Below are 15,904 nucleotides of genomic sequence, written 5' to 3' on the forward strand. Positions count from 1 at the left end.
CCTGCCAGTGTGTTTATCCTTCAATTGTTTATGAGAATGTGCGCATATAGGCTACATAAACAAGAAAAGAAAACTAAGAATAAAATTAATGGTTCTCAATACCCTGTGTAAATTGGCGTATAAATCATTATGCACATATCTGAGCAGAATTATAATTATAAACTAGAAGTTGCATGCAACTTTTAAGGCTTCCAAGCTAAATCAGTAGGTTTCAGATTTTAGCATGCATTTATAGTTTAAATGCTTGTGTTATTGAATGTGTAATTTTCAATGTCAATGCAATATAGTATACATTTGAGGTTTGCATAATTGTGTAATTTGAGGTGTGTATATCAATCTCAGTAGACTTTAATATACATTTATTGATTACATGCTTCAGTTATGTATGGTACAATTGTATTTTTCACGTAATTCTGGCATATATGTGAAGTTTTCATTCTTTTTGTGTCATTCAAGGTTTGGCAGAGGTGGAGGTCTACATAAGGAATGTCACTATTTGGCTCACATTATATGCTGTCATTTTGATTGTTTTACAGCAGCCAGGTTTTGTGTCCTATCAACTCGGCTTCATCCATTTTGACAGATCATTGTACTAGTGTAACTCATTGAAAATGTAAGCACTTTAGGCATTCCGATTCTAAAGATATTCATTGTCGGAAGTGACATTTTGTAATGCAAATTGCCGCCGTGCTGCATCACCAATCGTTATTTTCCTCAATGAAGCATAACATTGCCCTTTAGTATTGTATCAGTTTTGGTGAGTTTTTGAATATGACCTGTTAGTTTTTTCTGAGGTCAAATGTCATGCATTGAAAATAAATATGCATATTTTTCATACATGCATATTCATTGGCTTGTGGCGGCCATGTTTTTGCATGCAGTCACTTGCCTTTTGCAAATTGGATAGATACCAGTCTCTATGTAACATGTGCAAAGTTTGAGCACACTGGGCCCTACAGCTCTGGAGCAGTAGCTGTTTTAATATGACCATGCATGAAACGCATGATCCAATATGGCGGCTTAACCATGTACCCCATAAACTTCATTTTCTGATTGTATATTCACGGTATGGGCACGAACATATGTGTAGAGTTTCATGTGTCTACTGTATTTCAGTGTGCAGAAAATGTGTAATGTGTCTGACATGGCGCATACATTTGTTTTTCACTGGGGCAACTTGCCTTGTACTAACTTTGGTAGTACTCTGCACTAGTGTGATACACACCAATTTGTGACACAGTAAGCATTACAGTTCTGCAGTAGAAGGCACTGGAGGTTACATCAGGGAACGCAACATTGCGGCCAAACCGTGCAATCGATCGACTTCAGATGAACAAGCGTAACACTAGGTTTTAAGAAATGCATGAGTATGAAGTGGCATATGCTTGTGACATATGGTTTTGGAGAAGAAGATTTTTGTAGGATTTCTAAGTTCTTTGCAAATTGCAAATTGCAATGTGGCAGCAGCACCATGTGACCGGCGTGTGTAGTTTTCACTACATTTGTAGGTATTACAACACCTGCTTTGTGAGTTTTCACACATTTCTGAATGTTTTAGGGGCATTTGAAGTTTTGGTGGAAGAAAAAAATTATAAGAAAAATCCTAACAAAAACAAAAGGCTTCCAGCACTTATAAACTAATAACCAGTTATACAAATAGCATAAAACTGAAATATGAAAAAATTATTTAACGAAAGCGCTTTGAAATGGCTCCGTCTATTACAGCTACGTATCAATTCCGTAAACGCGCTTTTCAACACTACAGTGCCATACACTAATACAACAGAATTAGCATTGATGATCAAACAGGTGACTGATCAAGGCATTGATCCAGAGACCTATGGTTAATACAACGTGATCAACATTGCATTCCAAAGGAAAATTAGAAACTTGCTGAGCCGATCAGGACAGACTGACAGGAAATATCAGGTGCAAATCTGCTAATAAAATAAATAATAATAATAATAATATATGAATGATGTGTAGAAAAACACGTGTTTCAGGAATCAACACGACTATAACTTTCACAATAACTAATGTTATTACAAACCCAAGATTGTCCTATATTATATTCAGTAGGCTTTAGCCTATACCGCATGAACTGCAGGTCCGGCGATTGAAGGAGCAAGTATTTATAATGTATTAATTTTTTACAGCTGAAACGCCCTATGTATTTAATTCAAATATTTATTAACATATAAGAATGGATATGATAGAGAAATTCACATACGCAGAGATATTATAAATTGTAAAAGCCTTGCGGCGGCAGTGGTGGTTCTAGTGTGAAACTTTTTTAATGTTATTGTCTGCTCCTTTTATATGACCTATTTATTAATTGTATTCTATTGTGTGAATAAATTGCTCTTTGGGGCATCTTTTTGAATTACACATTAATATTCTTCCTTTAACCGAAGGGGAGCTGTGTGAGGTGGTTTCAGTATTGTAAAAAAAAAAATTAATAAATACATAGATAAATAAAAAAGTAAATGAATCGAAAAATAAGTGTTCATCAATGTGTTATTCTTTTTTTATTTATTCATTCATGTAGGCCTATTTATTTTGTTATTTGTTTATTTTTGCACAAATTTCCTTCTATATTTATTTACTGAATTGCATATGTACTTTGAGAAACCAACTACAATTGCCGGTCCAAAAGTCTGTTTGTAACTGAAGATGTCAATTCCTGATGAATATGCAAACTGCTGATGAACTGACACTGGTGATTAAATGTTCGTGATGAACAGTCACCAGTGTGACGGGAGCCCCAGCCACTGCAATTAAGATTCCCAGCTGTACAGCACAGAACTCGCTTCAACTCCCATTTTAAAGCGTTTGGGCATTTAATTTACATACAGACAACACTGCAAATGTACCTTTCATATTTTGGCCAGTAAAGCTATATGATACCAAGGGTTAAACTGTTTTACCTCGTGTCTCAAATCCATGGTATGTGTGTAAACATGGGTTACCTTCATAAAAATAACAGTAATTAAACAAGTTATTTTTCAAAGCATTACATCGAAAAGACAAAACTGCATATTGTAATTTCTGTTCGTAAATTACCATTTATCTTTTGTCCAGAACAGCTGCATATCACAAGTTATCATAACAGCCACCACTGTGTTAAACTGCTCATATAACAATCTAAAATGCCTTAGTAATGGCACATTGTTTACACAGTTGGGGGGTGCATTGCAGGAACATGTACACATAAATACGCATATACTTGGTGACATTTTATTTTAATTTTTAAAACAATGCGTGTTGCTGTAACAGGTGGATCTGACCGCAGCAGCTTTTCCTCAGACCGTCATTTGAGATTATAACTATTTTATTGTCACCGCATGTCATTGTATCACAGTCCATTGGTTGAAAACATAGGGTGGAACTGGGGTCTTGAGTCTCACGTGCCCCCAGTGTCGCCAGGCCATGTACACGGCTCAGAAGCAGGGGGGTGACACTGAGTGACTGGGCCTAGACACAGCCTCCTGTGAATGATACTAAAGCCCGTCTCACACCAACCTCCTCCCACCCCCGGGGCCGACCCCTACTGCCCCAGGCTCAGACACTGTTTGTCCAGTACAGGGTTGTGGTCCACACACTTGCCCTCCGGCTCCCAGTGAGCGGGTCAGAACTGCGGTCAATACAGGAAGTCCACAGTGCAGCAGGTCTGTCACCTCTCCAGTGTGCAGCTGCCCACTCCCGGGGCGTCCTCAAAGTTTCAAAGGTCAAATGTGGTTTTCATTAAAGAAAAAAGTTGGGCCAAGAGACACTGCCCTAGTCCTTAAAGGGGCAGAAACATAATGTGTCCACATCACAGCAACGCAGCGGTCAGGCCAGCCACACGGCGGCCATTTTGGACAACAGACAGACGGCAATTGGGCTCCAGCTATGCAGACGTCCCACGTGCGACGAACGCCAGTCCGGGGTGGCGTGGGGGTGCGCGGTCGTCCAGCGGCTGTGTCGAGGATTGTTGAGCGGGCCCCAGCTCCTAATCAAACCACCCTGCAGGACTGTGGCTCCACAGGCCCAGGGGAGCAGTGCATTGTGGGAACCTCCCTGCAGCCAGGTGTACATATACATAAGATATAGATACAGATATTTACTGGTTTCATTTTGCCGTTTCGGTTTGGTATGTTCCTCCTGCAGGACCACCCGTGTCTGAGTCAGTAAGATTCACAATAACAATAATCATGAAAAATAAAACCACAACAGGAAAATAATGCACATTGCCATGTCAGTCTTTATCAGGCCTCTCCCTCGCTCTCTCTCCCTCTGTGTGCAGTGAGGAAGCTCTGGAATGTGCAGGATGTTGATGAAAATGCATTTGTTCCCCTTCTCTTCTCTCTTCTACTCTACTCCTCCTCCTCCTCCTCCTCCTCCTCTCCTCTCTCTGGGGGTACAGGCGGGGGATGAGGTGGGGTGCAGGCGGGTGAGGGGGTGGGGCAGGGGCCAGATACTCAGTCAAGTTTGCGGGCGCCCAGCTTCAGAGGACCCTTAGCCGCCTTCCTCTCTGCCCGCTTGGCCTCCAGCTCCTTCCTCCTCTCCTCGCGCCTCTTCTTGGCCAGTTCAGCCTTAGTGAGGCCTGGAGACACAACAGCCTAGTTATTATTAGATTACTGTTGTTATTACCATTGTCATTACATCATCATAATCATCATTATTATTACATGTACACTCCAGATTCATTATTATCTTCGTCATCATTATTATTCTGTTATGATAAAAACAAATCAGCAGTCAATAAATCAATACTGGTACCCTGATCGGCCTCCAGGGACTCCCAGTTGTCCTCGGCTCCCCACTCCCCCCCAGGGTCTGCCCCCCAGGTATCCTCACTCTTCTGGGGGAGAAGAAAAGAAATGAACAAATGTAACTCTCATACACATCCCTTCTTCCGACCTCTCTCTCTGCAAAAAAAACCTCTTCTCTCTCCCTCCCTCTCTCGCTCTCTTTACCTTCTTCCTCCTCCTACCTCTTTACTCCTACTCCCTTCCCTCCACCCCCCTGATCCTCCTTCCATCTCTTCTTCTCACTGCTCCTCCCTCCACCTCTATCCCCCTCTGCCTCCCACCCCTCTCTCCTCCTCACCATGTTCCCGGGGGTCGCTCTCTGTGAAATCCCAGAGAAGAAGTCAGTCTGGGAGCCCCCGACGGCGCCCCCTGCCCCGCTCTCCCAGTTATACTCGCTGGCTGGCCTCGTGCCCTCAGGCAGTGGGGGGCCCGTGGCAGTGGGCGCTGCGGACGACGACGAGGGTGCCTCCCCCTGCGAGCCCAGGTCGTCCTCCCACTCCTGCCCCCAGCCCTCCTCCCCCGGCGAGCTCTGACTGTGCCCTTCTGCCTCCTTCTCATTGGACCAGCTGTCATCCGCTTCCCAGCCCGAGCTGCTCCAATCAGAGCTCTGTTTCTTCATGGCGGTGGAGGAGGACCCGCCCACCTGGTGGAAAGGAAACTTTTTATTGGACAAGTGTCCAGTCCATCACGACACCTCCAGCAGCTTTTAATACAGTGTAAGTTCACACTGGTCTCAAATCGTACACTGACACACAAAGAAAAATAGACAAAAACAGACAGACAGATCTGGTTCAAAATAATAAGATGATAATATGCCCAACAGACATACTGCATAATATAAAAAAATATATATAGGTCAACAGAAGTACATTGATACGTAAGAACAGAGATCAGACAGACAGATAAAATAGTTCCTATACCTACATTTCAATTTCCTGTTCCCAGTATTTGTGACTTGTGCAAAAAATAATAATTTAAAACCACACACACACACACTCAAGTAAAAAAAAAAAAAAACACACTTTTCTCTCATTGGTTTTCCTGGTGACTGACGACATCGCCAACCAATCGGAGGAGTTCCAGTCGTCAGCTTCCTGAGCTCTGGAATTATCGGGCTCCTGTGATATAAAATGTATAAATTTGAATACAAATACATTAATATAATATAATATAGGTCTGTGTGTGCGTCTGTAATTGTGTGATCGTGTGTCTAAAATTGTGTATCCATGTTGTGTGTGTGTCTGTGCATTTACATTGTGAGTGCATCTATAATTGTGCATGAATGCTGTGCGTCTGCACGTCTCACTACTACAATTGTGCATCTATAATGCAGTTATCTGTAACTCCCTAGTGGAGGGTCAGGAATGAGAGTGATCTGGTGGGCTTACTCACCTCCAGGCTCCCCCAATCCTCATCCTCCCAGCGGTCGCTCACTGGCTCCTCCTCTTCCTCCACTCCCTTGGCGGCAGCCCACTGGTCAATGAGGGTGGAAGGGGCGGGCCGGGGCGTGTCCTTCTGAGTTTCAAACCCTGAGGAAGGAGAGAGAGAATTTAATTAAAATCATGACTACTACTGTCATGACAGTGAGAAAGTGTGAGTGAGTGAGAGCATGTGCTCGTTTGAGTGAAAGCGCGAGTAAAATAGAGAGAGTGAACAGTGCCGTGCTCTCCCTGTCCCCCTCACCTCGGCCCCGGCCGTCCTGGGGGGACCCTGCGGGGGCGGGGACGGTGGCGGCAGGAGCAGTGGCGGCAGCGGAGGGGGGGGTAGGAGGGGCGATGTCGGGAGCACCCCCCCCCTCTGCGGCCCCAGGGGCGGTGCGGATGAGCTTGGAGGTCAGGGATGAGACCCCCGTGACGGCCCAGCCCGCCCAGCTGGCCGCCGTCGCGCCCCCCGCGGCAGACTGCATATCCTTCTCTGGGGGTGGAGGGGGAGAAAGAGGACAGATTATATATAGATATATAGCTAGGACATAGATATACACTCACCTAAAGGATTATTAGGAACACCATACTAATACTGTGTTTGACCGCCTTTCGCCTTCAGAACTGCCTTAATTCTACGTGGCATTGATTCAACAAGGTGCTGAAAGCATTCTTTAGAAATGTTGGCCCATATTGATAGGATAGCATCTTGCAGCTGATGGAGATTTGTGGGATGCACATCCAGGGCACGAAGCTCCCGTTCCACCACATCCCAAAGATGCTCTATTGGGTTGAGATCTGGTGACTGTGGGGGCCAGTTTAGTACAGTGAACTCATTGTCATGTTCAAGAAACCAATTTGAAATGATTCGACCTTTGTGACATGGTGCATTATCCTGCTGGAAGTAGCCATCAGAGGATGGGTACATGGTGGTCATAAAGGGATGGACATGGTCAGAAACAATGCTCAGGTAGGCCGTGGCATTTAAACGATGCCCAATTGGCACTAAGGGGCCTAAAGTGTGCCAAGAAAACATCCCCCACACCATTACACCACCACCACCAGCCTGCACAGTGGTAACAAGGCATGATGGATCCATGTTCTCATTCTGTTTACGCCAAATTCTGACTCTACCATCTGAATGTCTCAACAGAAATCGAGACTCATCAGACCAGGCAACATTTTTCCAGTCTTCAACTGTCCAATTTTGGTGAGCTTGTGCAAATTGTAGCCTCTTTTTCCTATTTGTAGTGGAGATGAGTGGTACCCGGTGGGGTCTTCTGCTGTTGTAGCCCATCCGCCTCAAGGTTGTACGTGTTGTGGCTTCACAAATGCTTTGCTGCATACCTCGGTTGTAACGAGTGGTTATTTCAGTCAAAGTTGCTCTTCTATCAGCTTGAATCAGTCGGCCCATTCTCCTCTGACCTCTAGCATCAACAAGGCATTTTCGCCCACAGGACTGCCGCATACTGGATGTTTTTCCCTTTTCACACCATTCTTTGTAAACCCTAGAAATGGTTGTGCGTGAAAATCCCAGTAACTGAGCAGATTGTGAAATACTCAGACCGGCCCGTCTGGCACCAACAACCATGCCACGCTCAAAATTGCTTAAATCACCTTTCTTTCCCATTCAGACATTCAGTTTGGAGTTCAGGAGATTGTCTTGACCAGGACCACACCCCTAAATGCATTGAAGCAACTGCCATGTGATTGGTTGGTTAGATAATTGCATTAATGAGAAATTGAACAGGTGTTCCTAATAATCCTTTAGGTGAGTGTATATATATACATATATATATATACACACACACACACTTATAATAAGTTATTAGACCGTAATATGTACAGTGCTACAGTAATATCAATTCTAGTGAAGCGGGGGGGCCTCTCTCACCGAGCTCAGCCAGCTTCGAGGGGTCTTCAGACACGGCCTCCAGCTTAGTGAGAAAGCTCTTGATGGCTTTAAAAGCCTAGAAAGAGGGGGAGATGGGTGAAAATTAGATCAAGACCAAAAGAGAGAGGATGGAGTACAGAAAGAGAGGAGAGGCAGAGAGAGAGAAGAGAGATTAACTGCTCTCTCTCGCTTGGGGTGTATGAAAGTGTGTGCGCAAGTGTGTGAATGTGTGAGAGTCTGTGTGTGTGTGTGTGTGTGTGTGTGTGTGTGTGTGTGTGTGTGTGTGTGTGAGAGAGAGAGTCAGCCTTGGTGTGTGTGTGTGTGTGTGTGAGAGAGAGAGTGTCTCTCAGTGTGTGTGTGTGGGGGTGAGTGTGTGTGTTACCTGATCCCGAACACTCTTGTCGGGGTCGATAGTCAGTGTGCACAGGGCGGGCAGGACCCTGCAGGCGCTGTCTGCGGCAGAGTAGTAGCTGTGTGTGGCAGCGAAGCCCAGCACCCCGGCTGCCCGCGACGCACTGAAGGGGTCCTTGGTGGCGCGAGAGAACGCCGAGATCAGCACCCGCTGCCGGGTCTGAGTGAGAGAGAGAGAGAGAGTTTGAGTATTATCCTTCTTGTTCAAATTATTTTTTTAACTGCTACAGTTTCTGCTACTACTGCTGCTGTAACTGATACTTAAAAGTCAGTACAGTTACTAATGCTGCTCCTACTACATGTGCACTTAAAACTCTCACCAATGCAGTCACTGTTGTTACTAACAGCTTCCACCACAGCTACTCCAACAAGTACATCTGGTAGTATTACTGCTACTACAGCTTCTCCTACTACTACTACTAACTCCATGATCTGCCAATACTAAAACAATACACAACTGCTACTACATGTTGCTGTTAGTGTCAGAGGGTGCGTCTGTGTTTGTGTTTGTGGGGGCTGCTGTACCATAGCGTTGAGGTAGGGGGCGATCTTGCCCAGGCACACGGTGGTGTTGCAGCGGATGGGGCCCTGGTCGTCACGGGCCTGCAGGCGGGCGAAGTGGCGCATGAGCTCCATGTTGAGATTCGCCTCGTTCAGCTTGGGGGCCAAAAGCAGCATGGACTGTGGGGGGGGGGATGAAAATAAGGATGAATCATTGTTTTTAAAGCCAGCACTATGGGGACTATAGTATAGTATAGTATAGGAGCCCAGACTGGAGCCAGCGCTGTGGGGATTATAGTATAGTATAGGGGCCAGACTGGAGCCAGCACTGTGGAGACTATAGTATAGTATAGGAGCCCAGACTGGAGCCAGCGCTGTGGGGATTATAGTATAGTATAGGGGCCAGACTGGAGCCAGCACTGTGGAGACTATAGTATAGTATAGGGGCCAGACTGGAGCCAGCGCTGTGGGGACTATAGTATAGTATAGGGGTCCAGACTGGAGCCAGCGCTGTGGGGACTATAGTATAGTATAGGGGCCAGACTGGAGCCAGCACTGTGGGGACTATAGTATAGTATAGGGGCCAGACTGGAGCCAGCGCTGTGGGGACTATAGTATAGTATAGGGGCCAGACTGGAGCCAGCGCTGTGGGGACTATAGTATAGTATAGGGGCCAGACTGGAGCCAGCACTGTGGAGACTATAGTATAGTATAGGAGCCCAGACTGGAGCCAGCGCTGTGGGGATTATAGTATAGTATAGGGGCCAGACTGGAGCCAGCACTGTGGAGACTATAGTATAGTATAGGGGCCAGACTGGAGCCAGCGCTGTGGGGACTATAGTATAGTATAGGGGTCCAGACTGGAGCCAGCGCTGTGGGGACTATAGTATAGTATAGGGGCCAGACTGGAGCCAGCACTGTGGGGACTATAGTATAGTATAGGGGCCAGACTGGAGCCAGCGCTGTGGGGACTATAGTATAGTATAGGGGCCAGACTGGAGCCAGCGCTGTGGGGACTATAGTATAGTATAGGGGCCCAGACTGGAGCCAGCGCAGTGGGGACTATAGTATAGTATAGGGGCCAGACTGGAGCCAGCGCAGTGGGGACTATAGTATAGTATAGGGGCCAGACTGGAGCCAGCGCTGTGGGGACTATAGTATAGTATAGGGGCCCAGACTGGTTTATTTTACCCAGAAGGCTCTTGTTCTACCTTGACAGTCTGCTCACGAATGGCTGGGTTGGTGTCGGTGAAGCCGTGAACCACGTGGGGGAAGATCTGGGAGTTCACTGCCGCCTCGTTCAGGAATTGAATAAACTGCTCCATCTGAGAGGGAGAGAGAAAAAAAAGTTAGTGAGATAGAAGAGATGGGGAGCTAGTGAGAGAGAGAGAGGGTGCAAGGATGGAAGAACAATGGAGATAAAGAGGAAAAGAAGGTTATATAGAGAAGGGATGGAGGGATGAGGGAGGGACTGACCTGCTGCAGCAGCCGGATGCGCATGGCTCTGTCTGTGGAGGAGAACATCTTCACAATGACTGGGATGATCTTCTGCTGGTACTCTTCCCCACTGAGGAGCTTCCCTACCTGACACACAACAGCACAGTATAGTACAGTATAGTATATATAGTTCAGTACAGCCAGTGTTTCCCCTACCACCTTACTGGGGGGCTTACTTAAATCGGTGCTGCCTGGCCACATTTCTGGGGAAACCCTGCACAGCACAGTTCAGTATAGTAGAGCACAGTGCAGCAGTTACCTTGAAGAGTGGGGTGAGGATGACGGCGCCGGCATTGCCGAACTCAAAGGCGGTGAGCAGCTGTGGGAGCACCTTGTGCCGGCAGAAATCCTCAGGGAACGAGTCCAGGTCGTCACTCAGAGCCTGGAAGAATTTCTGCTTCTCTGCTGGGTCCTTGATCTGGACACAGAGACACACGGAGAGACACGCACAAAAAGGCACACACACACACACACACACACACACACACACACACACACACAGAGGCACAGCAGTGAGAAGCAGTATTATACATATCTGATCAATGTTCACTCCCAATACGTGCACTCGCAGACACAAACACGCACCATTCTATTGATCCAAGTCCACACAACACCACCACATCACTCACCTGGATCTCCTCCAGGAACAGGTTGGTCTCCACGAAGCTGTTGTTCATGAAGCCCCCGGGGCCGCGACAGTTCAGCAGGAAGCGGGCCGGGTTGGGCCGGGCTTTGGGGTTGGCCCCCACAAGCTCACAGTAATGAGGGACCAGCTGCTTGGGTATCTGAGACATAGAGACACAGAGAGGTCAAGAGAGAGACAGTGACAGAGAGATAGACAGAGAGAGAGAGACAGAGAAAGTCAGAGATGGAGACAGAAGGGGAAAGACAGAGGGAGACTGAGAGGAAGTCAGGGAGGGAGAGATGAGGAGAGCGAGAGATGAGAGATAGAGAGACACACACACACACATACAGTCAGAAAGAGGCACAGATATGAAAGGGGAAGAGGGGTAAATATGTACCCAGGGCCAGTGACCAGTAGGGCTGTCCCGAAGGGTACATTTTTTACCTTCGAAGGTTCAGACACCAAACGAGCACGATGGGTCGAATGGCCTCCTCTAGTTTGTAAACTTTATGTTCTTATGTAACATTACCGAACAGAGTTTCGATGGTTCATTAGTGCTAATATGCATAATTTAAATCGATAACATCACATTAGCTAGTATTAGGTCCATTTAACAAATCCATTGAACAACTTATTTTAAACTACTAGGGGATGTTTTATTTTATCTCAAACAGTATTCATGTTTTCATTCATTTTATATTGATTTTACTGCAAGAAACATATTAACCTTCCAGTAAAAGCACCCCACTCATAATAAACTATTTTTTAATGTCACAACTATACTGAGAGTAGGTAAATAATAAAGACACTGGAAAACAGTAACCTTAACATTTGGGTAAACTATAATAAAACAACTCCCTTCCACAGTTCAGAGTTTGTCAATATTATATATTTGTATTAATAATAATTATATTATACTGAAAATATATATCGAAAAACAGCAAATATTTGTTGAAATATTAGTGTAGTTTTACGTTTCCATTATATTGCACAACACTTTGCTGTAAAGATGGCAGATAAAGAAGCAATAACATGCCTGCTGACACGACAGTGGCAATTGAGGGGCTTTTTATGAAGGTATTAAACTTATTTATATCCAGCAACATTTATATAAGTAATGGGCAGTATACAAATCAAATGTTTTAAATTTAGATCGGCTACGAGGGAGATCTGAATGTATTATTACTGCAACACACAGCTCTCAGGGACTGAACACACTAACACACTGACTCGTTCTTCCACCTCCCTTCACCTTTTATCCCCTCTCCCTATGCTCCTCCCCACCTTTACCCCATTAACCCTTTATTGGGTGAGGTGGCACGCAACAGTATTCAAACATTGTCAATTTATATCAACAAGAGAAAAACAATTGATGGGATTGTCACATGTAGAACCTAAAACAAATAACTGTGTGTGCAGGGCAGTGAAAATTAGTGGCTGCAATAACACTACCAGTAATAATAGTGAGAGAAGAGTGTGCAGTGCAGTACTGTGCTGAGTATAGCCAGTAGGGGGCACCAGGGCCTACCTTGCCTAGGGACCTGAGCGCAGTGGCACGGGGCAAAGGGCCGTTAAACACCTCCCAGATCAGACATCCCAGCCGCCACACGTCCGCAGACCTGCAACACACAGTCACACACGCACACTGTGACACAGATACACATACACACACACACACACAATGTAACAGACAGGCAAACAGCTGCCCCCAACTCACCATTTGTCGCCTGCGGTCTTGGGCCCGGTGCCTGCAGCCTCGGGGGGGTCGTACTTCTCCAGGTCAGGTGTCTGCCGCCTGCTGGGGGGGGCGTCGCCCTGGCTGGATGTCATGTGCTCCAGCCCCCCCAGCTTCCACTCCCCAGCACGGTCCACAAAAACCGACCACAGCCCCAGGTCATTGTGCAACAGGTGGCAGTCGTTCACCACGAAACTGAGGGCTTTCTGAGTGAGGGATTCAAGAAGATAAGGGGTGAGAAGAGAGGGTAGATGTGCATCATCGATCCATCTCTCTTTCTTCTGACTCCAATTTGCTCTGTTACTCACCACGATCTGATGCAGCCCCCAGGACACCTCCAGCTCTTTGGCACCCCCTGCCTCCGCTTGCGCCTTCAGGTGGGCAGAGAGGGGGGTCACGGGCTCCGTCACCACATACAGAGACTTGTCCGTCTGTGCACAACACACACAGAGACACATACAGAGACACACACAGTTAAAGCAAAAGTCAGGGTCAGAAAGAGGGTAACTGAATACTGAATCTCATGAGAGAGAGAGAGAGAGAGAGACATGTAAAATAACTGGACACTTTAAAACTATTTAAATATTTACTTTACTTCTGTATCTGAATGTATTTTTTCTATTATCTTCACTGTATCTGTCAATGCTTTGGCAACACCACTGTAAACTTGTCATGCCAATAAAGCTCACTTTGAATTAGAATTGGAATTTGGGAGAGAGAGAGGAGACACGGATACAGAGGGAGACAGAGAGCTTCAGAGATGGAGACAGACGGGTAAAGCCCGAGGGAGAAACACAGAGGGAGACCGAGAGGGGAAGTCAGGGAGGGAGAGATGAGGAAAGACGAAGACAGGGAGAGGCGGGGGGAGTGCAGGCCCTGACCTCCAGTCCATCTGCGAAGGCCAGGATGTTAGGATGCCTCAGGGTTTTCATGCGTTTGAGTGCCGCCTTGGCCACTGCCATCTGCTCCTCGCCGCCAGGGCGCAGCTCGAACACAAACACTGACACCGGCTCCCCAGTCACCTGCACACACACACCAGAGAGTGAGCAAGCGAGTGAGAGACAGACACACAGACACACCAGAGAGCGAGCAAGAGACAGAGACACACAGACACACCAGACAGCGAGCGAGAGAGAGACAGTCAAACACACACTCACACACACACACACCAGAGAGCAAGCGAGTGAGAGACAAACAGACAGAGAGACACACACACACAGGAAGAACAGGAAGGTGAGACAGGCACCAACTGTGGATCCCTCTGAGCACAGGCCCGACCACACAGTCCATACAGGGCGGATCTTTCACACATCGAAACCCTTCAGGTCCTCAGAAAATTAAACACAATCAAAACACACCTCTCCTTGTTGACATCCCACCAGTTTCGGCAAACACGGGACACCCACCCCCCCAATGCTAAACATGTCCATCTTGGACCAGTGTCCTTCATGCAGAGTGGCCGACTCGGGTCCCTGCGGTCTGCCACACCGTACTGCAGCACCGAGGCGGTACCGGCGATGCTGTGACAGTGTGTTTAAAATCCGTCCCAGTCCTTTGCTCTGGGTCAGGAAATTGAAAATTGAAAGTGCAAATGGAACCCGAATTGTCTTCCCACATATCGGGCCATAAAGAAGCACAATTCGAGATGTACATTAATTGTTGGGTTGATCTGTATCTATATAACACATTTACATATTATAGTCTATATATATATATATATATATATATACACACTAACGGCAAGTTTGCACGACTTTTTATGTGATAATTCTGTCACCGCTGTATCGGCGCAGGAAACGACAACAACAAACGTCAGTGCTGGAGCATCAGGGCCAGCGACGTGGCCACATACGCGTTTACACAGCAGACAGCGCTGTCAAACAACCCGCAATCAGGACAACTGCTTTCCGCATTTATTTCGCTGTCTGTGCAGCCCTCACCCCCGATATCTCCCCGTCTTCAGATCCGCTTTGTTGAATGCGCCAGGCCGTCACGTCCAGCCAGACCTCCCCCTATTCGGGTATCCCAAACCCGCCCGCAGTCTTCAGTCGAGTGCGGGGCCTCAGCTACCGCTAGGCCGCACTGGTGACCCCGGCGCCCCCACGGGTTTGCGGGCTCGTCGCCAGGCTTGAACTTACCTTCCGCTTTCCCCGGTGCAGAGTCCATATCCCGGCCGGCTCCTGGGTGTCCGGTAAGATCTCGTACGGAAAGTCTTTGACGGGATCCCGAGCGAAAAAGGACCACATCTCGCCTCCTTTGCTGCCGACATCAAAACATAGAAGACCTGTGTGTTGGCAGCGGCGGGGCGCAGTGCGCCGTGGCTGCCGGTAGAGGGAGCAGGGGGTGAAAAGCTGTGGGGCGATACTTGTTTTTGGCCGCTAGTTGGAGACATATCCACAGTAATGCTGGACTGGAACTGGTCGAAAACTTAAAAGCCAGAAGTAATAAAGGAGCCCGTTAGTAACCTCTTCTCTGTCATGCACATCCACTAAACCAGGGATTCCCGGTCCTGGAGGTCCCCCTACCCCCCTGGTTTTTGTTCCAGCCGAGCTCTAAATTACTTAATTGTACCGTTAATTGAAATATTAGTTCAATTAAGCCATTTAGATCTCAGTTGAGCCAAAAAAACAGCAGCTAAGGGGGTATTCCGGGACCGGTTTGGGAATCCCTGCTGTAAACCCACCCAGGGCCGGATTCGTACAAGACCCCCTGGCCCGTGAAATCACCACCTAAACCCTCCCCTCACAGCATCTCTCGTCACCCCGGCACAAAAATCCCAGAACCGCCACATGTCCCTTTTGCGATTTTATTTGAAACAATCCCCCAATATCACAAATGTATTTTATAACATTGTTTCACCCATTTTCTTTATCTCTACCTGCAATTCAACCAACAGCTGAATATATTATTATTATTATTATTATTATTATTATTATTAATATTATAGTTGTTGTTGTTGTTGTTGCTGTTACACATATATCCAAAGCAACTCACATTGGATCCCAGATGAAAGGAAGTGTTCAAAAC

At 46.7% G+C, this 15,904-nt stretch overlaps 1 protein-coding gene across 1 annotated transcript; it reads right to left on the reverse strand.

The window, feature by feature from the left end:
- Positions 1–3,223: 3,223 nt before the first annotated feature.
- Positions 3,224–15,172, reverse strand: scyl1 (SCY1-like, kinase-like 1). Its single transcript, XM_066718958.1, has 18 exons — positions 15,016–15,172; positions 13,759–13,899; positions 13,186–13,308; positions 12,860–13,083; positions 12,671–12,761; positions 11,147–11,302; positions 10,777–10,935; positions 10,497–10,604; positions 10,232–10,345; positions 9,045–9,200; positions 8,491–8,679; positions 8,109–8,184; positions 6,477–6,707; positions 6,186–6,322; positions 5,816–5,911; positions 5,092–5,436; positions 4,762–4,843; positions 3,224–4,585 (listed from the first exon to the last, which is right to left on the reverse strand). Exons 1-18 carry the CDS (start codon positions 15,121–15,123, stop codon positions 4,461–4,463), a joined length of 2,661 nt encoding a protein of 886 aa, XP_066575055.1. The 5' UTR covers positions 15,124–15,172; the 3' UTR covers positions 3,224–4,460.
- Positions 15,173–15,904: the final 732 nt, after the last annotated feature.

Source organism: Amia ocellicauda, chromosome 12, assembly GCF_036373705.1.
Source record: "Amia ocellicauda isolate fAmiCal2 chromosome 12, fAmiCal2.hap1, whole genome shotgun sequence".
In the NCBI taxonomy this organism is placed as follows: domain Eukaryota; kingdom Metazoa; phylum Chordata; class Actinopteri; order Amiiformes; family Amiidae; genus Amia; species Amia ocellicauda.